Here is a 27,825-nt window from a genome sequence, read left to right as displayed (position 1 = left end):
CTGCACCCCAAATCTCAGCCCAGCAGAGCACAAAGAGCCCCCCCCCCGGCTAGTATATACAATATAAGGTATAAATAGATAAATAACCGTCCCCTGCCCCGCGCAGCCCCAGCCGCGGGTGCCGCAGGTGCCGCGGGTGCTGCAGGCGGGGGGGGGCCCCCCACCCGTCCCCCCCCCAGCACCGGGGACACGGGTCCGGCAGCCCCCGTCCCCACCTCACGCCTTGGCACGTCGCACGGCTGGGACCTCCCGGGGCGGGGGACGAGGCCAGGGGGTCCCCCCACGCAGCCCCCCCGCCACGCCTCGCCCCGGGGACCCCGTCCAGAGGACGGGGACAGGGGGGGGACACACACACCTCGTCCCCTGGAGCCCAAAAGGTGAGGGAAAGACCCCCCCGGGGGCCGGCTCTGGTGGCGGGAGGCTCTGCCCGGGGAGCAGGGGCTCACATTTAAAAACATCAACAAAAACACCACCAAAAAAAAAAAAAAAAAAAAATCTAACACTTAAAATGAGGTAGGTTTGGGTGCAGAAGCTCCTCGTGTCTGTCGGGGGCCCTCGCCGCGGGCGCCTCCTCCCGCGCCGCCGCGTTCCGGGGTCTCGTCCACACGCACAAACAAAAAGAGATCAAAAAGGAACCGAGCGAGCTCTGGCCGCCGCGGCGCGACGGGGCAGAGCCCGGATTGTCGAGCTCAAGGAGTCTTGTGTTACCTTGGTAATTAGCGAGCAAATATTATTAGTTTTGTTTCTAAAAAAAAAAAAAAAAAAAAAAAAAAAAAATTAATAATAATCCAGGCCGGCTCCGAACTCGCTCCGGCTCCACTCTGCTCCCCCGTGGCTCCCCCACGAGGGAGGCGGGCGGTGGGGGGTGGTGGTGGGGGTCTCGCTGGACCCCCCCCCCTTTCCTTGCAGGACGAAGCAAAGAAAACCCTGAGTTGCCAGTTCGTCCGTCCGTCCATCCGTCCGTCCTGCTCGGGCAGGGCCGGCGGCTCCACGGCGGCCGCCCTCGCCGCCGGAGTCTCCGTGCCCCGGTTGCCGCCGCCGCCTGCCCGGCCGCCCTGGCACCTCCCGCGGCCCCGGGGGGTCTTGGCGAGGTCTCCGAGGCGGGGGCCGCGGCCCCCAGCCCCTTCTCCCAGCTAGTTCATCCACTTTCGGCAGTTCCAGGCTCCACAGTGGCAGGGGATCTTGTGCTGATCGTCCTCAAAGTCGAACTGGTAGTCGTAGGTGAGCTGGGGGGGAGCGGGGAGTCACCCACGGCATGGCACGCAGCCCAGCCCCCCCCATCCCTGGTCCCCCTCAACCCAAACCCCCCCCCCAGCCACCCCATGCCCCCGCTGACCTCCTCCCCCTTAGGGATGCGCCGGCTGGAGATGATGATGATCTTGTCCTCCTTGTCGAAGGTCACGACTTCGGCCACGCAGTTTGGGGCACACGAGTGGTTGATGTACCTGGGGGGGGGGGCAGAGAGGTGCGGGGGTCAGCGCCGAGCAGGGGGGGCAGGACAGGCGGACAGTCACTGCTCCTTCCGAGGGGGTCCCACCACCCCGAAGCCCCCCCAGCGCTCACCTGGCCGGGCCCCCTGTCAGCGTGGCGTCAATGACGTGCTCGTTGTTGATGCGGAACATGTAGATGCCGCGGTTCTGGGGAGGGAGAGGGTGTCAGCGGCCGCACCACGCCCCCACATCCCACCCGAGCCCCCCCCCCACATCCCACCCGAGCCCCCAACGTCCTGCCGGAGCCCCACCTGCTCCTCGTAGATCTTCTCCCGCCGGTTAGCCACCTCGTTGCGGATGATGGTGCCGATGTACTCGATGACCATGGTGTGCTTCTCGATGTCCTTGGCCGCGTAGAGCCCCAGCCCCTGGATGCGAGACCGCGCCAGGTAGACGTTGTTCTTCCACTCCGTCTTCAGGCGCCGGTACTGGGAGGACTTGGAGTGCACGAACTGTTTGCTGTAAGGCGTGTTGGTCTCGCCCGTGAACGTGCTCTGGTAGGCCTTGGACATGCTTGTGCTGTTCAGGGTGTGGGGCCTGCCAGGGCGGGGACACGAGAGGGAGTCAGAGCTGAGGGATCCCCAGGGATCCCAGCTCTCCCGGTGGATCCCAGCCCCGCTCACCGCTTGTAGTGGGTGAGGATCTTGGGCTCGGAGCGGGCGCAGCCGGTGGGGTTGATCATCAGCGGCAGCTCCATCAGCGGATGGCGTCCGTAGCGGAACAGGTAGTTCTGGCAGCTCTCGACGCCAGGGAGCTGCCGAGGAGGGAGCGGAGGGGCCGTGGGTCGAGCAGCTGCCCCCGGCCCCACCGGCACGGCCACCAGCCCCTTTCCCAAAGGGGCTGACCCCCGGTGCAGAGGGGAGACCCCCTGCCCAGGACCTACCGACTCGGCGATGCGCAGCACCGCGTGCACCGTGAGACCGAAGAGCTCCTCGCCCTTCAGGTACTCGGGGAAGAGTCGCAGCATGTCGGCTTCCTTCCTCATCATCGCCACCGGCTCGATGATCCGGTTCCAGACGGCTGCCGAGGGAAGAAGGGGTTGGAGCCGGGGACCTGCTGCGGGCTGCCCGCTGGCACGGACCCCCAGCTCAGGACCCTGGGACCTCCCATCACCCCATCGGTGGGACAGGGCGGGGAGGAAGGCAGCGGGGAGGAAGGCAGCGGGGAGGAAGGCAGCGGGGAGGAAGGCAGCGGGGAGGAAGGCAGCGGGGAGGAAGGCAGCGGGGAGGAAGGCAGCGGGGAGGAAGGCAGCGGGCCGGCGCCTGCAGCTCCCTTACCCTGCGGCGAGGAGTCGGAGAAGACCAGATCCTCCAGGCCCTGCTCGATGACTTGCACGACGAACTCGGGGCGGCCGTTGTTCTCGCAGATGGTGCAGCGGTAGCAGCAGCGGCGGTTGTTGGTCCGCAGGCTCCAGTAGATGCGCGTGGCCTCGTAGCCCACGGGGTAGAGGGCCGTGACGCTGTGGAAGTCGGCCATCTGGTGCGGCAGGAGCTGCCCGATGGCATGGAAGACCAGCCCGCCCACGCGGAACATGTGGAGCCGCTCGCCGCGCTGGATGATGCTGGCGATCTGCTTCACCTCGTCCCGTTCGATGTAGACGCGTCGGAAGACGGTGAAGCTGCTCAGCTCCTGCTCGCAGGGGCCCTTCAGCTTGTGCAAGGGGCACAGCATGGTCTTGTCCTTGAAGAACATGCACTTGGCGCGGATGGCGCAGGCGAAGTGGTAGACGCTGGGGCAGCGGATGCGGTTGCAGCTGTTGGTGGCACCGGTTTTCTGGCACAGGGAGCACTTGGTGAGCAGCCCGCGGTGCAGGGCCACCTCCACGTTGATCAGGGCCCCTCCCTGCGTCTCGTAGACCTCCGTGGACCACAGGGCGCAGTTCAGGTGGACCCAGAGGTCGAGATCGAGGTTGAGCAGGCGGGCCGGCCCGTCCGTGGCCCCGTCGCCCTCCTCGTGGCAGAAGCAGCACTTGCGCAGGTCCCGCGGCACCTTTTCGGGGCGCAGGGTGGTGCCCAGCTTGTCGATGAACTCCGCGATCTCCTTGTCACCGTCCCGCTTGGCCCCCCCTTTCTGGATGGTGACGAGGAAGCGCAGCCGTTTCCACCGCACTCCCTTCCACTTCTTCAGCCGGGGCCGCGCTTCCTCCCCGTCCTCCGGCGGCCGTGAGCGTGGCTTGAAGCGGGGCGGCGAGTGGGGGGCTGCGGCCCCTTCCTCCTGGGGGGCTGGCGAAGGGGCCGGCGGCAGGGGCGATGGGGGGGCTGGGGCTGCCTCGTGAGCTGCCTCAGGGTCGGGGACCCTGGCAGCCTCAGCGGGGCTGGAAGGGGAGGGGACAGAGGGGGACAGCGGGGGTGAGGGCTCCTGGGGCATGACGGAGAGCTGCCGCACGTCCAGGTTGGAGACGTTGTTGACGTAGCAGTGGTGCAGGGTCTTCTCGGGTGCGGGGCTCTCCTGCAGCACGAGGAGGGGAGTGCGGGTCAGAGCGTCCCACGGATGGGGACCCCCAACTTCCCTGTGCATCGTGGTGAGGGGTCCTTGGCCCTGCAGGGACCCCACAGCACCCCACCACGCTCCCAGCTCTCCCCGACTCCTTCCGCACACTCCCGAGAGACTCAGCACCTCTCCGCAGAGGGAACCTGGCCCCTCAGGAAACCCCCCTGCAGCACCCTGCAATCACGGGGGGACCTACAGGGACCTCCCCACACCTCACTATGTGGTCACACTGTCCCAAAGGGTCCCCCTCCTGCACCCCTGCATAGCCACAGCCTCACAGGTACCCCAATACCCCTCTCCCAGGGTCACAGCCCTGGAGGGCCCCCCCCCCACCCCGCTGACCTGTCTGAGCAGCGTCAGGAGGTCCAGCTCGCCCTTGAGGCTGTACCCCGGCAGCACGGCATCAAACTGCTTCAGCCACTCGGAGCTGCTGTCCGGCACCTTCCCGGCCAGCGCCGCCTTCTCCTTGCCACCGAGCACCCCTGCGAGAGAGAGAGACAGCCCGTCACGGGGCGCCTGGTCTGGGGACACGGGGGAGCCCGGCCCAGGGACACAGGGGAGCCCGCAGGGACGAGGCAGACGCTCACCAGCCATGTCTGTCTCCATCTTCTTGGCCTCGACCACGGCCGCTCGCATAGGGCCGTCCGGGAACAGCACCTCATAGGAGCTGGGGATCTTCACACTCAGCAGCTCGGCCATGGCCACCATCACCCCGTTGAGGTTCTGGGCGAGAGGAGGACAGGATGGGTGCGGGGCCCCCGCCGCCACCACGTGGGGTCACCGCCGGGATCCCAAGGGTCTCGTCTCCCCCCGTCCCCTCGCTCACCTTGGCGGCCGCTGCGGACACCGTCAGCATGACAGAGACCTCGCTGCTCTTGCCCTTCTCCCACGGGGCGCCCGGGCCTGCTGCTCCCACCTTCCCAGGAGCGGCCCCGAAGGGCTCCGTGGCCTCGTAGGGCTTCGTGTCAGGGAACACTGGCGTGGGGAGAGGGGGGTCAGAGCCGTGCAGACCCAGCCCCACTGACAGCCACCCATGAGCCCACCCAGCCGCCCCTGCAGAAACACTGCTGGGAATCCGTCACCTTGTGTGGGGACAGAGACTGGGGTGCGGTGACAGGGACAGAGCACCCAGCACCAACGGGAAACCCTCGGTGAGGGGCTGGGGGACCCTTGGGATGAGGTCAGCCCCGACACATGGGGCCACGCTCAAGGCTCTGCTGCAGTACACCCCGCAGACCCCTTCCCCGCAGCCCACGTTCCCCAAGGACCCTTCCCCTGCCCCCCCCCATCCCTATGAGCCCACACATCCAGGGACCCCCTTCTGCCCCGTCCGTACGCTGCACAGACCCCTTCCGACCCAATTTATGCATCCTGCAGACCCCCCTCCCCCCCGCCTGGTCTGTACACCCCATGGACCCCCTCCTGCCTGGTCCATATGACCCACCGACCCCCTCCTGCCTGGCCCACGTGTACCGCAGCCCCCTCCTGCCCTGCCTTGCCCCTGCCTGGTCCGTACGCCCCCCCCAGCACGGCCCAGCCCACCTGGGATACTGGCCCGGGGGATGATGGGGATGATGGGGGACAGCACGCGCTCCTCCAGCTCCGGCTTGGCTTCGCTGAGCAGGGGGAAGCGGAGCAGCTCCTCGCCCAGCACGCTCTCAGGGGACGAGGCGGGGACAATGCTGTCGGGGGAGTCGCTCTCGTCGTCGCTCTCCATCCTGCGGGGAAGGAGATGTCACGGGCCGCAGGGGCTGGTGTCACCCGTGGGGGGGACTGGCGTCACCCACCGTGGCCGGTGGCTCACCTGACGTCCTCGGTCTGGTTGTGGGGAGGGGTGGGCAGAGCTGCCAGCAGGTCCAGGCTCTTCACCTCCACAGCTGGTGCGTCTGCGTGGGGCAGGGACGGGTGTCACGGGGCGGGGGGGTGACAGGTAGCGGCAGGGACTCTGTGCCACCCTCGTGCCAGCCACACTCACCTTTCTGGCCGTGGGGCTCGCGGGCTGGGTCGGCGTCCTTGGGCTGCTCGCCCAGCTCCTCGGGGGCCGTGACGCCGTTCACCATCTTCTGCTGCACGGAGGGGGGCGGCGTGGGGGGCAGCGAGGAGGGCGGCGTGGGTGGGTTGCTGAGGTTGTTCTGGGGGGAGACAGCGGGGTGAGCACGGTGGGGTGGCCTGGGACCCCCGGATGGGGGGTGGGGGAGGCAAGGGCACAACCCCGCCTCACCTTGGTGAGCAGCTGGGAGTAATAGTCGGGCACGCTGTCGAGCACGGCGCTGCCGAAGGCGCCCCGCAGCTGGCTCTTCCCGTTGATGGGGCTGCTGCCGAAGGGCGCGAAGAGGCTGAAGTTGGCCGTGATGGTTGGCTCCGTCAGCGGCAACAGCGACAGCTCCTGGAGGAAGAGCGGTGAGGAGGGGACAGGGACAGAAAGCAGCTCCCCGCCATACCCCCGGCCCGCAGCCGTACCTGCTTCAGCTGCTTCATGAGGGCCTCGCCGGGGCGCAGCCCCTCATCCTTCCGCAGCTTCTTGCGGGAGGCCGGGACCCGCTCGTTGCCCTTCTGCACCCGCTTGGGCTTGGTGGCTGCCGGCTTCCTGGCGATGGAGGGATCCTGGAAAGGGAGAGGGGAGCGGGTGCCGTGCCGAGCGCAGCCCCGCAGCCATCGCCCCCCAGTCCCGCCCCGCAGCGCCCAGCTCACCTCCCGGCCCAGCAGCACCGGCTGTGGCCGCAGCTCCGTCCCAGTGCCCCGGCTCTCCGTGTGCCCGTTGAGCTCGCCCGGGCTCTGCGCCGAGAGCTGCACGTTCTTGGCCCGCAGCAGCTTCTGCAGCAGGAGGTGCCCGGCCTCGGAGCGGCCGCCCGGTGCCAGCAGGCTGTTGGCTTGGCCGGCCCCAGGGTCCCCGTTGGCCTCCGGCTTCGCCGCCTCGTCTCCGTCCAGCTCACACTGTGCCGCTGCCGCCTCCTCCTTCGGCTCCTGCTTCACCAATACCTGGGGGGGCTCGCCTGCCGTGGGGGCCCCCTCTGGCACAGCCCCATTGATGTGGGTCTCACCGGGGTCGGCTGGGTCCGCACCGGGTGCCTCGGGGTCCCAGGGGCCGTGTGCCGGGTCAGGGAGGGTGCTGCTCGGTGTGGGCGTCAGCCCCTGCTCCGCTGGTGCCGCGGGGCTGGGGGCTGCCGGGACCCCCGGCGATGTCTTCTTTGGCTCTTGGGGGCTCTGCTCGGGGCTGGCCAGGTGGCAACCCAGGGGCGAGGGGGCCGGTGGCGTGGGGAGCCGGACGAGGCCGGGCTGGGGGCCGCGGGCAGCCAGGGCTGCCTGCACCAGCTCGGCCAAGGGCTGCTGCTGGGGGGGCTGCCCCGGCAGCGCCCGCCCCTGCTCGGCAGCAAAGCCGGTCTGCGCCTCTGCCGGGGTGCCCGGCCGCGGCTGGAAGAGGGGCCCTAGCGGGCGAGGGGGCTGGCGGGCCGCGGGGGCCGGGGAGCCGTGGTCCGGGGCCTGCCCGGGGAAGGGTCCGGGGGGCCGCAGTGCCTGGCTCTGCTGCAGCAGGCTCTGCTGGTGCCGCTGCACCAGGAGGGCCTGGAGCTGCTGCTGCTGCTGGGGCGTCAAGTGCCGCAGCTGCGGGTTCTTGGCCAGGACGCCCTGGAGCTGCGCCCGGATCTGGCCCATCACCGGCCCCGGCACCTGCCCCAGGAGGCCCGGGGGGAGCGTGGCCGTTCCCAGCGACGGCACCGCCGGCCCCGCTTTGTGCTGCCCGGGGCTCTGGAGCCGCAGGGGCTGCGGCTGGCCCTGCAGCGAGCCCGACGGCCCCTTGCCTGGCTGCTCCGGGGGCCGCGGCGCCTGCGGCAGTGCCATACCCTGCGCCTGGCCCGTCCCGCAGCCCGGCGGCGGCTCCGCCGCCCCAGCGGCGTCCCCGTGCTGCTGGGACAGCTCAGGGCGGGGGGCCCCAGGGCTCTGCAGCGGCGGGGCGAGCAGGGCGCCTGGCTGCACGGGGGCTGCCCGCAGCGCTGGCTGCGAGCCCAGGACGCCCGGCTGCGGGGAGGCCAAGAGGAGCTGCTGGCCCTGCCCCAGCTCAGCCTGGTGCTTGGGGGCTGGGGGCTCCGGGCCACCCAGCCCCGGGGGGTTGAGAGCTCCCTGCTGCTCCTGGGGACCCCCATGCAGCTGCCCCCCGCTCTCGCTACCCTCAGCGGGCAGGGCGCTGCCATCCGCCCCTCCAGGCTGGTCCTTGGCAGCCAGGACCGCCGGGGCCGGCTGCGTTCCCTGACTCAGGTGCAGCACGGAGGGGGCCTGGCCCACCGCCCCGTGCTGCGGAAAGTGCTGGATCGGGGGCTGCCCCTGGCCCAGCCCCAGGAGGCCCGGCTGGGCGGCCGTCGAGTTCGGCTGCTGCTGCTGCTGCTGCTGCTGCGGGGCCAGCAGCGCCCGCGACTGCCCCAGCTGCTGGGACAGCACGAGCCGGTGGCCCAGCATCCCCGGAGTCTGCGGTGCCAGCTGGGGCGAGCCCAGCACCCGCTGCTGGTGGGGGGCCAGGAGGACCTGGCGCTGGGGCGGGGGGTGGCCCAGCACCGCCTGGTGCTGCAGCCCCGGCGCCTGCGCGTGGCCCAGCAAGCCCGGCTGCTGCTGGGGCGAGAGCTGCTGCACCAGCAGGCTCTGCTGGCTGCCCATCAGCCCCGGCTGCTTCGGCACCATGGGCTGCCCCACCGCACCCGGCTGCGGGGCCGGTGCCGGCTGCTGCTGCTGCCCCAGCAGGCCGGGTTGCCCCACCATGGCTGCCGGCTGCATCGACCCTTGGCCCATCGCACCGGGCTGCTGCATCGACGTCTGCGCCATGACGCTGGGCTGCTGCATCGAGGCTTGTCCCATCACGCCCGGCTGCTGCAGGGACGCTTGTCCCATCACGCCCGGCTGCTGCATGGACGTCTGTGCCATGACAGCCTGCTGCTGCATCGACGTCTGCACCAGAACGCCCGGCTGCTGCATCGAAGCTTGGCCCATGACGCCCGGCTGCTGCATCGGTGTCTGTGCCATGATGCCCTGCAGCTGCATCGAGGTCTGGCCCATGACACCCGGTTGCTGCATCGACGCCTGACCCATGACGCTCTGTTGCTGCATCGACGCCTGTCCCATCACCCCCGGCTGCTGCATGGACGCCTGCGCCATGACGCCCTGTTGCTGCATCGACGCTTGTGCCATGACGCCCGATTGCTGCATCGACGCCTGTCCCATCACCCCCGGCTGCTGCATGGACGCCTGGGCCATGACGCCCTGTTGCTGCATCGACGCTTGTCCCATCACGCCCTGTTGCTGCATGGACGCCTGTCCCATCACCCCCGGCTGCTGCTGCAGCGACACTTGTCCCAGCATGTTCTGCTGCTGCAGCTTCTGCGCCAGCTGCATCCTCTGGAGCTGCCTCTCCTGCATCAGGCGGCTGTCGGCAGCCAGCCCGCGGAGCGCGGGGTTCCCGGCGAAGAAGGCGTTGGAGGTGCCGGGCATCGGGGCGTTCCCCACGGCTTGCTGGCCCATGAAGGACAAGCCCTGCTGCACGGCCATGGACACGCCGCCCTGGGGCAGGCGCAGCCCCCCGGGCTGCCCCGGTTGCTGGCCGAGGCCTTGCGTGCCCACCACGGCCCCCGCCGGCTGCTGGACGCCGTGTGCGGAGAGCAGCTGCCCGGGGAGCTTGGACATGAGGCGGGGGCTCTGCGAAGGGCTCAGGGCCATGACGGCTGAGGCCTGGTGCTGGTGCTGCTGCTGCTTGTTGCGGTACTCGGCCATGAGGTTGGTGTGCTCCTTCTGCTGCTTCCGCACCTGCCAGGGACGGTGGGGCGTTAGCGCCGGGGTCGGCACGGCGTTACTGCCGGGGACAGGGTGCCCGCACAGCCCTACCTGGTCCAGCTGCTTCTGGATCTTGCTCTGCTGCTCCGTTACCAGCTTCAGCTTCTCGGCATCGGCCTCGGGGAACTCACGCCCGGCTTTCTTGGCAGTGCGCTGCTTGGCACAGAGGGCCTTGCGTGACTTGCGGTGTGCCCCGATCTGCTCCTCCAGCACCTTCAGCTGCATCTGCAGGAGCTGCTGCGTGTGGAAGAGCCACTCCTCATACTGCCGCTGGTCGGCCTCGTCTGCGGGAGCGGGGAGAGGGCTCAGATCGGCAGGGACCCCGGCCCCAGCCCTGCTCAGCCCAGCCCGCGTGGGCAGGACGAGACCCGGCCAGCGCTACCCCAGACCCCCATCGCCTCAGTACTCACTGATGACGCCCTGCGCAAAGGTGGGTGGGTTGGGGCGAGCCTGGGTCGGGTCGGTGCCGCTCCGCTCCTGGCAGACAGAGGAGCGTTGGGGACACGTGCCCTGCCGTGCCCCGTCCCCAGTGCCCCCCTCTCCCCTCTCCGCAGCCCCCACCTCCCTGGGGGACCGTGAACCCACTGGCAAGAGCGGCTCCTGCCCGGCAGGGACCCGAGCACCGAGCCAGGCAGCCCCACGGGGAGCCCCATACCCGTCCCAGACACCCCACTCACCTGCCCGCTCCCCGCCAGCAAGTGATTCTGCATCTCGGAGACGGCTGGGCCCCCCGAGAGCCGCTGGGCCAGCAGGGAAACCTGTTGCCTTTGGGGGGGGACACACGCAGAGATGAGGGATGAGCCGGGGCCGAGACGCCCTGCCTGCCCCACGCCGTGCCCCGCTGCCCACCGTGCCCCCTTACCTGTTCATGCCCGGGGCCACCCCGATGCTGCCCTGAGCCATCACCTTCTTGATGCCCTTCAGTGCCACCATCTTGGCCTTGGCAATGGGGTCCATGATGTCCTCAGCCGCAAACTTGTCCAGATCTGCCAGGAGAGAGCCGGCGGACGGTGCCGCAGGACCTTCAGTCCTACGCCCCCCGCTCAAAAGGGCCCCGAGCCCCCCCAGAACAACCGCCCGCAGCCCCTACCTGTGTCCGGGAAGAAGCTGTTGGCCAACTGCTGCTGCATGACGAGCTGGGGGGGCTTCAGGCCCAGGGCGGGCGGCTGCACCCCAGCCATCGGCTTCTGCACCAGCACCTGCTGCTGGCTCTGCTGCGGCTGCGCCAGGGCTACCTGCACACCGTGGGGGGCCGCCAGCACGTGGGGCTGCCCGGGGGCCATGCCCATGTGGGGGGCCAGCGCCGGGCCCTGCTGGGGCGTGCCGAGCCGGGGTGGCTGCGGTGGCATCAGCGGCGGCCTGGCCACCAGCCCCAGCTGGAGGGGGGGCTGTGGGGCGCCCAGGCGGGGCGGCTGCCCCTCGGAGGGCTGCCCGGCTGCCGCCGCGTGCAGCATGGGGTGCCCCGGGGCCGGGAGGTGCGGGGTGCCCCGGGGCAGGTGGGCCGACATCTGCTGCTTCTTCTGCAGCTCCTTCTTCTCGTGTTCCAGCAGGTCCTCGATGAGCAGGGGCAACTCGCTGGCCACCAGCGAGCTCTCCATCTTGTCCAGGTCATCGGCCGGCGAGTGCCGGGCGCTGCCCAGGCCCAGGGCTCCACCGTCCAGCTCGAACTTCTCCAGCAAGGGGTTGCTCTGGCTGCCCAGCTGGCCAGGGGCCAGCCCGCGGCCGGGGCCGGCGTAGGGGTCCTTCTCCGGCACGGGGACGCCGGCATGGCTGCTGTTAGGGAACTGAGTCAAGCCAAGACGAGCCGGGCCGGCCCCGGGGCTCAGGAGGGTCTGGCCGGATTTGAGGCTCAGCCCCAGCGAGGCAGAGATCTTATCCGTGCCCTGCAGGGCCTCCGACTTGATGGGCACCGGGAGCCGCTCGGGGCCACCGGCGGTGAACTGGCAGGGAGAGGTCTTCAGGCAGCCGTCCTCCAGCTTGGGCTTGACGTCGGCAGGCAGCGAGCCGGCCTTCGCCTCCGCGCCCTGGGCCTTGAAACCCGGTTCGGGTGCCAGCGCGGTGCCCGTCGGGCCGGGAGCGGGTCCCAAGACCGCCCCGGGCACCAGCCCTTCCTTGGGCACCTCCCGGTCCTCCACGGATGGGGCCGTGTCTTTGCCGTCCCCAGGGTCGGGGAGCTTCAAGCTGGGCGCTGGCGGCTCCGTCTTGAGCTGAGCTTCACGCTCGGCTTTCTCGTTGGCTGACTCAACCAAGCGAAGGTGCTCGTTGAAGATGTCCTTCTTGTCGCCAGTGTCCAGCTCGGGGTCGGTGTAGGCCAGCAGGTCGAACTCGTCGCCGTTCAGCAGGTCATCAAGGTGGGGGTCTGCCGTCTCCAGGCTGTCCAGGTTGTCCAAGTCGTCGTCCCCTTTAGCCACGTCCGGATCCAGGCTCAGGTTCGCCAAATCATCGTCGTCTTCCAGGTCCTTGTGGGAGCCAAAGTCATCGTCCAAATCGGGCTCCACCGGCACCTCGCAGGGCAGACGTCCCCCCTCCAGGCTCAGGTGGCTCTTCCCTGGGGCCGGAGCCGGCGTGGCGTCCGGTGCAGGACCGTCCTTGGGTCCCTCGGGGCGGAGAGCAGAGCCGGAGGACAGCGGGCGCGGGGGGACGTGCTGCAGCTCCAGGCTGGGGGCCGGCAGCGGCGGGGGGGCGGCCGCTTTGGCGTGGGGCTGGTGGTGGCTGTTGCTCATCTCGGTGCCCTGCGGGGAGGCGGGCGGCAGCGGCACCGGCATCTTCTGGGGCTGCAGCGCCGGGGTGGGGAGCGCCTGCATGGGCACAACCGGGGCGCAGAGGGCCTGGGGGGTGCCCTCCTCCCCAGGCAGGAAAAAGCGGGGCCGGGGTGCCTGGGGGGTGAAGGGAGAGCCCACGACCCCCCCCGGTCCCTTCTGCACGTTGTGCCGCAGCTCGATGAAGGGGGCACCCAGGGCAGCGGGCGAGGCGGGCACCGTCTCGGCAGGTGCCGGCAGGCGGGTGCCCAGGTTGCCCACGGGGGTGCCGGTGGCCGGTGGGGCGAAGCGGGAGGCAACGGGGAGCCGCAGGGCCGCGGCTGCCTGCTGCTGCTGCTGCTGCCAGAGGTGCGGCTGCGGGGATGGCGCCGGGAAGACCCCGCGGGGGTAGAAGGCCTGGGAGGGCCCCACCGCTGCCCTGCAAGACACCGTAGCGTCAGGACCGGATCGGCACTGCCGCGGCCGCGACACACCGCGCGCAGAACCCCGGGAGTCCCAACCCTCTGGGACTGCACCAGGCACCCAGCAAAACCACAGCCACCCCGTCCCTTGGGGGGGGATGTACCCCACCAGGGCGAAGCCCCGCTGGTTTCGAACCGGCCGCAGTGAGCCCCTCACCCTGCCGCTGGGCACCCACCTCCCGTTGATGTCCAGCGCGGACGGCGTGGCCGCTGGCGGGGGCCGGGAGAGCCGCTCATCCTGCGCGAACGCTGCCTGCACCATGACGGAGCCGGGCAGCTTTCCGGCGCCGGCCGCGGTGGCCAGCGTCCCGAGGAGACCCTTGTCCTGGAAGAGGAGAGGAAGACACAGCGTTGCCCCTCCGTCCACCCCCAGCCTCCCAGCAGAGCCGTTCCCCCCAGCTCTCCTACCTGTGCCGGCTGGTAGGGTGCCATGCCTCGGCTCAGCTCGAAGGCCTGGCTGCCGGCCTCGGGGGCCCAGCCCGCCGGCGAGGAGGTGGCGGCTGCCGCTGCGCTCTCCTTCTCCTGCCGCAGGCTGTTGCGTTGGATCTGCTGGCGGATGAGCAGCTCACGGAGCCGCTGGCGCTGGGAGGAACCCGACGTTAGGAACGAGAGCGGGGACGAGGGAGCGAGACCAGCTCATCCCAGGACCCACGGACAAACCACGCGTGGAGATTGCTGTGGCTGTGCCAATCTACGCCCCCCTGCCCCGGGTGCCCGCGCCCCCCCTCCGTGCCTCTGGGGAAGGAGCCGCAAGCGGAGCCAGGCTCCTCAACCCCACCGCTGACCGCAGAGCTCCTGGTTCCTCCCTCGCGTCCCCTCTCAAACCCGGACGGACACGGCCAGCGAGCCCTCACCTGCCGCTGCTTCTCCAGCTCCAACTGGTTCATGGTGCTGAGGGCCCCGTCCTGGCCGCCGGGCAGCTCCGCCAGGTCCCGGTTCGGGGGTGCCGAGAGCCCCGCGGCCGCCTCCTCCCTCTTGTCGGCCGGTGGCCCCAGCACGGCTCGGGGCAGGAAGGCGACGGAGGCGTCCTGCTGCTGGGGGGTGGCTGGGGGCTGCTGCGGCAGCACCGAGGGGGGCCGGAGAGGCGAGAGGCTGTAGGTCTCGGCAGCCGCAGTGCCCGGCCCCAGCGGGCTGCCGGCTTGGTGGAAGCCAGGGGACGAGGCATAGGCTGAACTCTGGGGCTTGCCGGGGACGTAATGGCTGTTGATCCCGTGGGGCTGGTGGGACGGGGAGCCCTTGAGCGGCTCCGAGACGGTCGGGGGGAAGGTGAAGCGCATGGGGGGCTGGCCGCCCGGGAAGACGCTGGCGCTGGGGGAGCGGGCAAAGGGGGGTTGCTGCCCCCCCGGCGCCTTGGCGTGGGGCTCACCCGCTGGGGCGCCCCCAAAGCCCCCGCCGGCCGCCGGGCTGTGCGAGAGCGGCACCGACTTGAACCCCGACTCCGGCATCTGGGGCCGGGGAGGTTTGTGCAGGGGGGTGAAGGGGTCCCGGGACTGGGGCCGGGAGGGCGGCTGGGAGTAGGGGTCTGGGGACTGGAAGCGGGGGTGACGGGGAACTGGCAGAAGGCTTCGTTGGAGAGCGGCCGGGGGTGAGGGGGGACTGGGAGCTGGACTGGGACTGGGGGCTGGCGGGGACACGGGAGAAGGGCTCCGAGGGCAGGGAGCGGGGCGGAAGGGCACAGCAGGCCTCGGGGGGCTGCGGCCGGGGCGTCAGCGGGGGGTGTGAGTAGGGGTCCGGGTAGGGGGACTGGCGGTAGAGATCGGGGTGGCTGGGGGGCGAGGGGGCCAGGGGATGGGGGTCGGGGGGCCGATGGCCCAGCCCCGGGCTCTGCGGCTCTACCTGAGAGACCCGTGGGGTCATGGGGGCTTTGAAGACATCAGCCGCCTTCAGCTCCGCAGCGGAGAGGTGGGGGCCGCCCGGGGAGTCCCCATAGCCCATAGCGGGGGCATAGCTTGGCGAGCAGACCCCCAGGCTCCCCCCCTCCTCCTTCTTCACCTCCAGCCCCTTCTTCTGCTCCCCAAAAGGCAGGGGAGAGAGCAGGGCCTCAGGGGGCCGGGCCCCGGGGCTCCCCGGCACCGAGAGGTTGTCCAAGGAGGGGCACCGGGGCTTCAGGAAAGGGTCGGGGGTGCCAGGCTGGTGCCGGGGGGTGCCGGGCGGCGTGGGGTGGAAGTCGGGGGGCTGGGAGGCGCGGGGGCCGGTGAGGGACTGGGGCTGGCCAGGGAAGGGCTGGAAGGCAGCGCCCGCCGTGGGGCTCTGGCCCAGGGGCGAGGGGAAGCGGGGCTCCAGCGCGTAGGCAGGGGCCGCGCCGTAGGGATCGTGCGAAGGCACTTGGGCGGGGGACTGGGGTGGGAGCTTGAGGAAGAGCTCGCTGGGCGACTCCGGCCCCCCTCCGGCACCCGCCGGGGGCTTCAAGAAGCCCTCGCCGGCGGCAGGGGGGCTGCCGATATAGACGGGCTGTGCCCCTGGCAGCACCGGGATCCGCAGGTGCAGCGAGGGCCTCTCCGGCTTGCGCAGTCCCTCCCCTTTGGTCTGCTTGTTGATCTGGCTCTCGGCCTGCTGCAGAGAGAGCCCGGCCGTCAGGGCCGTGGGGACCCACGCCTGCCCTCCCAGCGGGCTGGGGAAGGGGCTAAGGGGGCAGGGGGCGGGCACGCCAAGTCCCCCAGGGCTGGGCCAGGGCCGCCGGGCACCTCCCCGCTCCAGCACGTACCTTCTGCACCTTGTTGATGCGATGAGCCGCCCGGTTATCTTTGGCCTTTTGCTAACAAAAACACGAAGCCAGCTGACTCGCAGCCCCCGGCGCCCAGGCCCCCCGCCCCAGCGACGCCCCAGTACTCACCAAATAGGGGGCTTTGTCCGTGGCGGGGACCTTCCTCCAGAGCTTCATGATCTGTTTGCAACGGCTCGACCAGTCTGGGAGTCCGGTAGGAGCAGATGAAGAGAAGAAAAGCCACGTTAGCCCGTGCCTGACGAGCCCACCCGGCCCCTCGGCGGGCGACCGTCCCCCTTCACGTGCAGGGACGGCCCCACACCCAGGAGCTGGCACCGAGACCCCCCCACCATCACTGCCAGGAGAGCTGCAGTCCCACAGCCAAGCCCTGTGCCGGAGCGGACGGGATCTCCCCTCCGAACAGGGACCAGGGGTGTTTTCACCGCACCCAGCTCCCCCCTGCCCTCACCTCGAACGGGGCGGCCGCAGCCCCCCCAGAGCCCTACCTGGATAATCCTGCTTGAGGTTGGGGAAGTTCATGTTGGCATAGAGGACGGGCGAGATGGTGGAGAGCTCGCCCAGCTCCTCGTCCTTCTCCCAGCGCTGCAGGCTGCGCTGGTTGTAGGAGAGTCCGTCACCCTCGCCCTCCGTCGTGGGCGTTGTGGGTGTTGAGGGGGTGGTGGCGGCCGAGCTGCTGGCCCAGGGGCTCTCGGGCTCGCAGTGGTCCGGGCTGAAGAAGCCACTCCGCTCCCTGTGTGGGGCGGAAAGCGTCATGGACCAGCAGGGTGTGAGCAAAGAGGGGATCCTGCAACACCCCAGGGTTCGCTCCCTCCAGGGAGGCCAGCCCCTAGCCGCCCACGTACCTGTTATCGAGAAACGGGGACTGGCAGACACCCGAATACGACTCCAAGGAGACGGCTCCAGAGAGCGAGCCCAGGGAAACGCTTCCTGCGATGGAAGGGAGAGGGGTTGCAGGGAGGGCAGGGCTGGGGCTCAAGGCTACGCCTGCCCCGGGGGCCCCAGCAGCCCTCAGACGACACAAGATCCCCCCTGACGCCCCCAAAACGCTTCCCACGTTCATCCCCAGAGCAAGAGGGAAGACCCAGGAGTCCAAGCTCTGACCACAGGCACCGCTGCTGTTCAAACAGCTCAGCCCCACCGAGCACGCAACCCGTTGCCTTTCCCGGGGCAGACGCCGAGTCCTGCCCTTCTCCCCCACCCACCAGGACCCCCCACCCCCACCGCGGTCACCGCGTCTCGGCTCGGGGCTGTGCCACCGCCACCCACCCTGCCCCGGCAGCTGGAGGTCTCCTTGCAGGAACGGCCGCTGCGCCCGGCTGGGGTCCTGCCCTGCGCCGCCAGCCTCCATCCCCGCGGCCACGCAGTTCAGGGGCTGCTCCCCGCGCTCCGCCGAGCCCAGGACGTCCTTGAAGAGCTGCTGGACGTCTTTGCTCTCCATCTTGGGCAGTTCTGTAGAGGAAAAAAGGAAGAGCTGAGCCATCGCAGGCAGCACGTGGCGCAAATCGCACACTGATGGAAAGGTGGAGGAGAAAGGTGGAGGAGAAAGGTGGAGGAGAAAGGTGGAGGAGAAAGGTGGAGGAGAAAGGTGGAGGAGAAAGGTGGAGGAGAAAGGTGGAGGAGAAAGGTGGAGGAGAAAGGTGGAGGAGAAAGGTGGAGGAGAAACGCAGGGCCCCGGCCCCGATTCCTCCCTCGCTTCTGCTGATGAGGGGGGCTCGGGGGGGCCTCACCTTCCGTGGGGATCTTGTCGAGGTCGGAGCTCAGCGCACCCTCGCCCGGGGTGGCCGGTTTCTCGGCGTCCCCAGGGTCCGGGGAATCCTTCGGCTCGTCGGCCCCTGTGAGGGGGAATCAGCAGGTGCCCTCAGCACCCCGGGACCCCCCACCTCAGGGCTCGGGACCCCCCAGCCCGGGGCCCACATGGGGCAGCCCCCATTGCCCCCACAGCGGGACAGGAGTCCCCCAGGGCCGTGCAGAGCGCCGCACCACGCGGGGGCGCTCTAGCCGCCACTCTATGGTCACCAGCGCAGGGGAGTCACGGGGGGGGGGGGGAGAGACCATAGAGTTCCGCCCCACACGTCCCGCCCCGCCTAGAGCATACTCCTCAACCATAGAGCAGTTCCATCTCTATGGTCGCAGACGCTCTAGGCCGCCTCTCGAAGGCCCTCCCGGAGGACTCGGCCTTCGGTCTGTCCCGCACAACCCGGCGGCCCACGGGCACGGCCGGGGGGGGCCCACGGGGGTCCCCGGGGCTCACCCAGGTCCTCGGCCTTCGCGTCGTCCTTGCCGTCATCATCGGGAGCGGCGGCACTGCCGTCGGTGCTGTCATCCCCTGCGGGGCACCAGGCCTCAGCGGGTCTGGGGGGACGCACCCGTACCCCCCAACCACCCCCGGGGTCCCCCACCAACCCCCAGCGTTCTCCTACAGCCCTCGGTGTCGACGGCAACTCCCGACAGCCCTCAGCATCCTCCAACAACCCCCAGCGTCCTTAGCGGCTCCCAGCCCCGGGGTCCTCCAACAACCCTGGGGTCCTCCAACAACCCTGGGGTCCTCCAACAACCCTGGGGTCCTCCAACAACCCTGGGGTCCTCCAACCTCCTCCAACAACCCTGGGGACACCCAACAACCCCAGGGACTCCTGGGGTCCTCCAACAACCCCGGGGTCCTCCAACAACCCCGGGGACCCCCAACAACCCCTAAGAACCCCAGGGACTCCTAAGAACCCCAGGGACTCCTAAGAACCCCAGGGACTCCTAAGAACCCCGGGATCCTCCAACAACCCCGGGATCCTCCAACAACCCCGGGATCCTCCAACCTCCAACAACAGCCTTGGGGACCCCCAACAACCCCTAAGAACCCCAGGGACCCCCAACAACCCCGGGGTCCATGGCAACCCCCAAAACCCCCCACTAACCCCCCGTGACCCCTCCCGGGGACGGTGGCCAGGGTTTGGGTTCCCAAGTCCGGCTCCTGGCCGCGCTCACCTCGGGGGTGCATGGGGGTCTCTCTCCTGTCGGGGGGGACACCCTGCAGCGCCCCGGCCAGGCTGGGGTCCCCCTTGGGTCGCGGGGCGCCCTGGCCCAGGGAGGGGCGGGCGGCCCCGTCCCCCACGCCGCCCGCCGCCAGCAGCGCCTTCCGGCTCAGGTCCATCAGCGCCTTCCCAAAAAACGCCTCCTGCCAAAGAGGGAGCTGCCGTCAGCGCCACGGCGTCCATCAGGGTGGCCACGGCGTCCGTTCCCACCCCGTCCGCCCCAGGGCCACCTCCATCCCCCCCCCCCCATCCCACCTGCAGGTAGGGGGGGAACATGTCCTCCAACTTGCTCTTCTTCCTTCCTCGGCGCTTCTTCTTCTCGTCCCCCTCTGCCGAGCCCGGATCCAGGCCGCCCTCGGCCGGGAGGTCCCCCGGAGCCCCTGCAACAGCCGCCCCGCTGACACCTCCCCCCAAAAGAGTTTGGGGCTGTTCCCGCGCCACGGGAAGGGCTTGGGTACAGCACCCATGGGGCGCACCCCGCGGTCCCTCTCCATCCCCAGGGGACAAGCGGGGGGCAGGGGGGACGGGGAAGGGAGCGGGTGCCACAGGGCCCTACCGTCCTCTGGGTGCCCCTCGGTGCTCAGCCCCTCGCGCCCCACTTCGGCCAGCACCGCCGAGACCTTCTTCAGGCGGGTGTGGGACTTGCGCTGCCGCACCATGAAGCCGCCGATGCCTGGTGAGCAGAGGAAGAGGAGGTGGGGAGGTCACAGCGGGGCTGGCGGGGGGTCCAGTCCTCGGGGGCAGCCCCGGGCGGCACTCACCGGGCCGGTACGGTTTGCGCTTCCTCTTCTTGCACTCCTCCGGGTCCTCCAGCCCCTTCCCCGAGTCCACGTCAGCCCCGATGTCACGGTCGGGGCTGGCTGGAGCCTCCAGCTTGATCTCGCACTCCATGTGCTCGACACCCACTGCCGAGGGGGACGTATTAGCGGGGTCCCCCGGCACCCCCACACTGCACCCCTCCAGCTCACCCGCCGGGAAAACGCACCTTCGGCTTTGAGCAGCTCGTCGGCGTCCAGGTCGCCGTCCTTCTTGTCATCGGGGCCCAGGGGGTCACCCCCCTCCAGCCCCCCGTCCCCGTTCAGGGCGCCCAGCCGGCCCTTGCGCTGCCGCCGCTTGTGCAGGGGCGACAGGGAGAGGTTGCGCAGCACCGCCATCCCCGTCTCCGTCAGCCACACGCCCTCGAAGCGGAAATACTGGGGCTCTGCGGGGACAAAACCCGGCATTGGGGACAAAAGCCAGCGCCGGGTGCACGGCTGGCGCCGGGGAGCCCGTGGCACCGACCCCGGCACCGATTTCGGCACCGCGTGTACCTGGCTCCTTGGCCTTGGCAATCTCCGGGGGAGGCGCGGGTGCTGCAGAGGGAAAAGCAGACGGGGAGGTGAGTCCCCACGTCCCCCAAACGTCCCCTGAACCCCACGGGCTCCCCCCGCCCCGGGCGCTCACCGGCCGGCTTGATCACGTAGGGCTGGCAGGCGCTGCAGTCGAAGCCTTCATCCGCAGCCTGCTCCACCTCCTCCTCGGTGAAGAGGCTGTCGCACGCCGCGTGCAGCCACCTGCGGGCAGCGGGGACCCGTCACGCAACCCGGCCACCCCACGGGGAAGGCCAAGCGCGAAGACCCCCCGGGGACGCGGTGCTCACCGATCGCAGTGCCGGCACTGGATGAGCAGGTCGTCCTCCACGTACTTCTCGCGGCAGAAGGGACAGACGACCAGGCTGGCGCAGGGCGCGCAGTGGGTGTAGTTGTTCTGCCACTCGCAGTGGAAGCCGGGGGAAGCCGCCCCGCACTGCACGCAGCACACGCACCTGGAAACCGGGGGGGCCCAAGGTGTCAGCGCCAGCCCCGAGCCCCCCGCCGGGCTCCCCCTCGTGCCCCCCCCCGCCCCCACGCACCACTTGCACTTCCAGCCGCCCTTGGGCACGGTCTGCAGGGGGGGATCCAGGCAGTAGGTGTGGTAGCTGATGTCGCAGTCGTCGCAGAGCAGGAGCCGGGAGGGGTCGGAGGCTTTGCCGCACACCTCGCAGACGATGCATTCCACGCAGCGCCAGCCCTTCAGCAGCATCACCTTCGTGATCTGGGGATGGCGAGGGCGGCCGTGTCAGCCCTGGGCACGGCCACAGGGGTCCCCGGGCTCGGCACGGCCACGGCAGCCACGCCGGGGCTCGACACGGCCGCACGGACACGCCAGGCACGACATCGCGTGCGTGCCCCAAGGGACCTGGCCTGGCCGTTGAGGTCCCCGAGGGGCGCAGCACGGCCCTGCCCGCCCGGCGCAGGGACAGGGGACCCGCTCCCCCTCACCTTGCTGTTGACGCAGTAGGGGTGGTAGCACTGGGAGCACTGGGAGCAGGCGAGGAGGTGCCCCTCGGCCCCACGCCCGAAGCTGCCGCACACCACACACATGTCCTGGGGGGAGAGAGGCCGTGAGAGGAGCCGGGGGGGGGGACCAGGAGCCTGTCCTGTCCCGTCCGTCTGTCCATCCCGCAGCGCCCCGGTTACCTGCATGAGCACGAACTTGTCGGTGTTGGAGAAGAGGACGACCGTGTTCTGCATCGTGTCGTCGTCATCCTCGTCCTCCTCCTTGCTGGGCGAGCTCTCCACGTCGGCGAGCTGGGGACAGAGCGGGGGGCTCAGCACCGAGGACCCCCACTGCTCTGTGCAGTCTGGGGGGGCACCAGCCACGGGCTGGTGCCAAACTGGGGGGCACGGGAACACGCAACGGCAGCAGACCCCCTGCCCACCTGCAAGACAGCCCCTCCCCGGGGGGGCAGCTCTGCACCAGCCCCATACTTGTGGGGTGAAACCCCCAGACCCGCAGCACAGCCCCAGGCAGTCGCCTCCCCCGTGGGACTCCCACCCACCCCACACCACCCCGAGGGCTCCCGAGCCTTTCCGAGGGACCGGGATGGTGGGGAAGGGGAAGGGGCTCGGCTCTCAGCGCTGCCACCTAACAGCTTGGGGACCCCCCAGCCCCCCCACCTCTGCCCCAGCCCAGCCTTACTGCTAGGGTGTCAACGGACGAGGTGGTCGACTTCAGGCGTGCACGGCCCCGGCCCCGGCCCCCGTGGGACCCACCTCGGGGGCGCCTCCGCCCGGGGAAGCTGCTGCTGCGACCCTAGGGCCAAGGGGAGAGGGCGGTTACAGCAACCGGGGGGGCCCGGCCGGACCCCCGCCGCACATCCCGGCCGGGGCAGGGGCAGCGGAGGGGCACGGCCCCCATCCCACCCCCATCGCGCGCTCGGCCCTCGCCTACTCGCCGCGGGGGCAGCCCAGGGAGGGGGGCACGGCCCCGGCGGGGTGGTGAGGGTGGCGGGTCCCCCCCAAGATAGGGGCTGGCGGGGTCCCCCCAATACCTGCTTGACACGGGAGCGCCCCGGGGAGCTGCGCCGCCGGCTCTTGTCCCCGTCCCCCTTGGCGGCCGGCTCGAAGAGCAGCGAGTCGTCGGTCTCGGCGCCCAGCGGCAGCGACCCGGCATCCTCCTTCTGCAGGCTGGCGTCGGCCGAGGCCGGCCCCAGCTCGAGGGACAGCGAGCCCCCGCCCTCGGGGTCCGGGGAGCCCAGCAGCGGCTCCGAGCCGGGGAAGCTGCTGCTCGTGTCCCCCTGGCTCAGGTTGGAGATCTCGTTGAGGATGTCGGGCCGGGGGCGCAGGGCGGGGGGCTCGGGGCCCCCCTCGTCTCCGTGGCCCAGCAGCTTCTCCCCGGCGGCGCACACCTCCATGGGGGTCTCGGGGCCCAGCTCCTCTGGCTCCAGGAGCAAGGGGGACCCCTTGGCTTCAGGGTCCCCTCCCGCCCGGCCTTCCTCCAGCGCATCCTCCTCGCTCAGTGGTGGGGAGCTCCCGCTGGTGCCCTCCCGCTCCAGCCTCGGCGCCTCTTCCTCCTCCTCTTCCTCCTCCTCAGGCAGACCCGGGAAGGGCCCCAGCTCTGGGGCAGGGCTGGCGTGGGGGCCGTCTCCAGGGGGGCTGGCTGGTGACTCCCCCTCGCCACCGGCCGTCTCCATCTCCTCATCCTCGGGGGGCTCGGCAGGGGCTGGGGTGCAGGCGGGAGAGCCCAGCGGGGGCGGCGGGGAGCCAGGGGGCTCGGTGTCCATGGCGGTGCCGGGGCTGCCGGGGGGCTCGGGCAGGGCTGGGGCGGGCGGCTCGGGCACCTCGTCCTCCTTGGCGTCGGGCAAGGGGTCTGGGGGGTGGGCGGGTGAGACGGCACGGAGGTCTGGAGGTGTGGAGAGGAGGGAGGGGACGGTCGCACCACAGCCCCCAGCAGAGACACACACACACCCCCCACCCTGGTGTCCCCCCCCAGACCCACCTGGGGGAGCCGGGGGTGGGGGTGCCATCTCGGGGGACAGCAAGGGCTCCGGCTCCAGCTCCATCTCCTCTTCGGGGGACACCTCCAGGGCCAGGGCTGGCGCTTCCTCTGCCACAGCCACCTCGGGGAGGAGACCTGCAGGATGCGGCCACGGGTGAGGGGGGCCATGGGGGTCCCCTCGTCCCCTGTGCCACCCGGCCTGGGACGGAGAGGCAACAAGCATCGCCTCAGCCTGGCCCAGAGACCCCCCACGTACCCCCAAAACGGGGCATCGAAGCATGAAATCAGGGTCAACAGTTTGAGGGTCACGCAAGAGCAGTGCTGGGAGAGGACCCAGGCGTTGGACCCCCGCACCCATGGGAGAAAACGGGAGGGGAAAGGGGACAGAGGTAGAGGTGCCCCTTTTACCTGGTGGCTTGGGGTCCTCCTCGGGGGGTGGCTCGCTGGGGAGCGGCTCTTGAAGGGGCAGCTCATCAGGGGTGGCTCTTCGGGGGCAGCTCTTCTGGGGGTAGTTCATTGGGGGCAGCTCATCGGGGGCTTCTCGCCAAGGGGCAGCTCATCGGTGGGCAGCTCGTCAAGGGGCAGCTCGTCGGTGGGCAGCTCGTGGTGGGGAGACTTGTCGAGGGGCGGCTTGTCGGGGGGATTTGTCAAGGGGCAGTTCATCGGGGGCAGCTCATCGGGGGCGTCTTCTCGAGCGGTGGTTTATTGGGGGCAACTCGTCGAGGGGAGGTATGTCGAGGGGCAGCTCATCAAGGGGCGGCTCGTTGGGGGGCAGCTCATCAAGGGGCGGGTCGCTGGGGGGCAGCTCCTTGAGGAGGGGTCTGTCAAGGGGCGGCTCGTCGAGGGGTGGTCTCTCGAGGGGCAGCTCATCAGGGGGTGGCTCATCGGGGGGCAGCATGAGAGGAGGGGGCTCCTCGGAGGGCTGCACGAGAGGAGGGGGGTCCTCGGGTGGCTGCACGTCAGGGGGCACGTCATCAGGAGGTGGCTTATCGAGGGGCAGCTCATCGGGGGCACCTCGCTGGGGGCACCTCCACGGGGTTGGCTCGCTGGGAGAAGATCCGCTATCGCCCGGGGGTGCCTCCTCGGGGTCCCCCCCCGCCTGCGGCTTCTCATCGCACCCTGCGGGCTCCGGTTCGGGCGGGGGGACAGGCACGTCCGTCGGCTTGCTGCGGTCGGGGGACGCCAACCTGGATGGGGGCAGCGGGTGAGGGGAGCGGGACTCAGGCCACCCCCTCCCCGGGGCCGCAGGACCCCTCTTCCCACCTGCAAAGGGGGCACCCAGCCCGACACACCCCCCCACCCCAACCAGTCCCCCCCATCCCCACTCACGTCTGGGCAGGGGGGTCCGGCTGGGGCACACGTGCCAGCGCCCCGTGGGCATCTTCCGTGGCGCGGCGCTGCTGGCAGCCCTCGCACACCGAGTAGCTCCGATACCACTGGCAGCCGGGGTCGAGCCCTGCCGGGCGCCGGCCGCAGTCCGAGCAGACCCGGCAGTTCTGGGGGGGGGAGTGGGGGGAGGCAGAGGCACGTCAGGGGCGGGTGGGGGGAGACCGGGCACCCCTGTGCCCCCTCGGTGAGAGCAGGACGCACCTTGCACTTCCAGGAGTCGGCGGGGAGGCCCTCGATGGCCGGCTCCATGCAGAAGGTGTGGTAGCCCTTGTCGCAAGCCTCACAGACCAGCATCATGGAGTCCTCGCCGGGCTGCCTGCGGGGTTGCGAGGCGGCGGGGGGACGGGGACGTGAGGACCGCGTTCCCCTCCTGCGCGCCCCTCATCGTCCGTGTCCCCGTCCCCCCCGCCACGAGGACGCGGGCTCACCTGCAGGTTTGGCACACCTTGCACTCGGGGCACTGCCAGCCCGAGCGCTTGCGGGGCGTCAGGGTGATGTCCAGGCAGGCCCCGTGGTAGTGCTGCCCGCAGCTGGTGCAGAAAACCAGGTCCCGCAGGTCGCCCGGCCCGTCGCACACCGAGCACCGGGCATCCTCTGGACGGGGGGGGAGAGGAGAGGGCTGTCAGGGGCTCTGCCCCCCTGGAAACCCCCCGCCTTCAGGGCTGGAGGGGATCCAGCACCCAGGGCTGGCAGCCCCAGCCCGCACGCACCCATCTGCACGGCCTCGGCCACGTGCTGCGGGCAGAGGAGCCGGAGGGTCTTCATGGACTGGAAGCAGCCGCTGGCAGCGGCGCAGGGGAAGTGGTAGAGGCGGGGGCAGCCGGCCGCCCGGCACGGGATGGTGGCCCCCATCCGCCGACAGTGTTCACATTTCTGAAAGCGGAGGAGCCCGGTGGGGTCAGAGACGCTGCCCGGGGCCGGGCCGAGTCCCCGCTGCCCCCCGCCCTCCCCCGGGACCCGCTCACCTGTGAGATCCCTGAGAAAACAGCTCTGTCCACGCCGGCCAGCCCCACCGCCTCCTGCCCCACGCCAGCGGACCAGGCTGCGCACCAGCGGTGGACCCAGCAGTGCCCTGTGGGGAGGGGGCGTCAAGGACACGGGGGTCCCCGGGCCGGGCAGGACACCCGGGGCGGCAGGACGGGGACCCCAGGGCCGCGACCGCACTCACCCGTCGGCTCGAAGAGCTGCACCGGAGTCACCCGCTCGGAGAAGCCAATCTGTGCCAGGTCGTCACCCGCTGGCTCCGGCTCCGTGGGGGGCTGGCCGGGACCCTCGGGGGGCTCGTGGCCCGCCAGCCGCTCAGGCCAGTCGGGAGCCGGCTCGAAGCGCTGCAGCTCCCGCTGCCCGTGCGGGCTCCAGTCCCCACAGTTGCAGAGGGCGCAGCGGCGAGCCGGCGGGCTGGGGGGGCAGGACAGGGGGTGTCAGGGACATGCAGGACCCTCCCCACCAGCTCCACGTCACCCCCGAGCCCCCCGTCCTCACCTGCTGGCCTGGGGAGGTCCCTTCGTGTCCGTGCTCTCCGGCTCTGGCCCCGCGGAGGCTCCTTCGGGGGGTTTCAGGGGGTCCCCCTCCGCGCTGCCCATCTCCTCCGAGGCCACGGCCCCATCGGCTGCCGGGAGAGCGGCTGTCAGCCACCGTGGAGGGGGGGGGGGGGAACGAGCACCCGGCACCCCGGGGGGGACAGCGCCAGCCCCCCCCAGCACCCTGCCCTGCCCCACACTCACCTGGAGCGTCCGCGTCCTTCTCCTCGCTGGGCGGCTTCTGTTCGTCCATCCTGTCCCTCGGGGGAGGCCCGCAGCTGCGAGGGGGCGAGATCCGTCAGCACATGGGTGAAGGGGCCCTTCCCCAGCCCCCCCGCAGCCCCCCGTCACCCCCACCCAAGGGACAGGGCAGCACCCTCCAGCTGCTCCCCCTGAGGTGAGTTTGTGGGGTCTCAGCCTGGCGGAAGCGTCCCTCCCCACGTGCCATGAGCGGGTGGCGGGTCCCGGTTCCCCCGGGGGTCCACGAGACCCCGGGCAGGGACGGCTCCTCCCTGCTTCCCCCCCCCCAAGGTCAGGGTGGGGACAGCACAGTGACACCCCGGGGCAGCCCGCTCCCCACCGGCGAGGCCACGCGGGGGCCGGGGGGGCGCGTGACCTCGATTAAACCCTGGGGGGGGGGGGGGGGCAACCCCAGCTCCGTGGCACAGTGGCACCCCGGGGGGTCACCAGGACCCTCCCGGCAGCGGCAGCACCGGCTCACCGGGGGGAAAGCACCCTCAGTGCCTGTGGCAAAGCCGGGACCCCCCCGGTGCCCTGCGCCACGGGGCCGGGTGGGATTTGGGGTGCAGAGACAAACTGGGGGGCCCGGGGTCCCCTCCCTCAGCACCCAGCCGCTGCCTTGTGCCTCAGTTTCCCCAAGGCCAGCATGGACCCAGTCGAGCCCCCGTGGCACTGGGTGGGGGGAGGGGGCATCCACAAACACCACGACTAAAGCTGGGGGCCCTGCCCCCACAGCCCCATCTTGCCCCCTCCCGCCCGCCCTTCATGTCCCCCCCAAAAACCCGGGGGGGGGCCAGGCGGCTGCGGGGGGGGCGGCAAAGGAGACCCCAAACTCGACTGTGAGCCACGCATGGGGGACAGGGCCGGGGCTGGGCCCGGGGCGCCCCCGCCCCACGCACCGACACCCCCACCCCACGGCACCGGGGACGCGCTGGGGCAGCCCCCGGCACCCCAAAATCCCGGCTGCCCCCCGAGACGGCGGGGGGAGGGGGGGGGAGATCAGAGGGAGCCCCCGGCCGGGCACGGCGGGGTCCCGGCCCGGTGGGGCGGGGAGGGCCGCCCCCCCAGCAAACCCCCTCCGGTTCCCCGGTAATCCCGGGGGGATTAGGGCCGCCCCGGGGCGGCTGCGCCCTCCCCGGAAGGGCCCCGGCGTGCACCGGCGACGGGGGGGTCGGCGGAGGGGCCCGGCCGGCCCTGCCCGCGCCCCCGGGGCTCCGGGGGGGCTGAAGCACCGCGCGGGGACGTTCCCCGCCCTCCCCCGTGCCCCCGAGCCGCGCTCCCCCCCCTCCCCGGTGCAACCGGGCCCTCCGGGGGCTCCGAGCCGGCCAGGCCCCGTGCCCCGGCCCGCCGCGGCCTACCCGGGCACCGGCCCCGGGGCTCCGGGGCGCCGGGCCCGGCCGTACCTGCGCTCAGGCGGCGGCGCGGCGGCCCGGGCCCCACCGGCTCCCCGCGCGGCGGGCATCGCCGGTACCGGTGCCGGGGACACAAAGGGAGCCGGGGGCCGCGCTCCGGGCCCGGCCGCCGGGGAGGCCTGGCCGGGAGAAGGCGGCGGCGGCGGCGCGGCCCGGCCCGGCGCGGCAGAGGCGGCGCGGCCCGGGGGCCGAACGCGGGGCCT

General features: G+C 71.1%; 1 protein-coding gene across 1 annotated transcript; it reads right to left on the bottom strand.

Annotated features, from left to right (window-relative positions):
* Positions 1-43: 43 nt before the first annotated feature.
* On the bottom strand, positions 44-27,784 carry KMT2D (lysine methyltransferase 2D). The gene is given in 59 exon segments (XM_072847077.1): positions 44-1,226; positions 1,337-1,445; positions 1,564-1,637; positions 1,742-2,027; positions 2,114-2,244; positions 2,374-2,510; positions 2,768-3,938; positions 4,323-4,462; positions 4,568-4,703; positions 4,807-4,955; positions 5,523-5,698; positions 5,785-5,866; positions 5,956-6,112; positions 6,202-6,366; positions 6,441-6,584; positions 6,672-9,764; positions 9,843-10,075; positions 10,202-10,268; positions 10,469-10,556; positions 10,654-10,777; positions 10,882-12,968; positions 13,188-13,336; positions 13,420-13,593; positions 13,866-14,554; positions 14,557-14,598; positions 14,601-15,564; positions 15,716-15,766; positions 15,845-15,918; positions 16,222-16,466; positions 16,579-16,663; positions 17,003-17,185; positions 17,464-17,568; positions 17,988-18,062; positions 18,716-18,905; positions 19,018-19,142; positions 19,319-19,435; positions 19,524-19,667; positions 19,748-19,963; positions 20,073-20,114; positions 20,206-20,315; positions 20,402-20,566; positions 20,654-20,835; positions 21,063-21,167; positions 21,261-21,371; positions 21,763-21,876; positions 22,115-22,965; positions 23,062-23,196; positions 23,470-23,541; positions 23,544-23,704; positions 23,706-24,248; positions 24,391-24,557; positions 24,652-24,766; positions 24,879-25,044; positions 25,161-25,323; positions 25,416-25,522; positions 25,619-25,848; positions 25,933-26,059; positions 26,175-26,248; positions 27,614-27,784. Coding segments are annotated over 59 exon segments (16,269 nt in total). The 5' UTR covers positions 27,673-27,784; the 3' UTR covers positions 44-1,133.
* Positions 27,785-27,825: the final 41 nt, after the last annotated feature.

Source organism: Ciconia boyciana, chromosome 27 (genome assembly GCF_034638445.1).
Source record: "Ciconia boyciana chromosome 27, ASM3463844v1, whole genome shotgun sequence".
Classification (NCBI taxonomy): domain Eukaryota; kingdom Metazoa; phylum Chordata; class Aves; order Ciconiiformes; family Ciconiidae; genus Ciconia; species Ciconia boyciana.
Note: the sequence above shows the minus strand (reverse complement) of the source record. Positions and strands in the feature narration are given on the sequence as shown.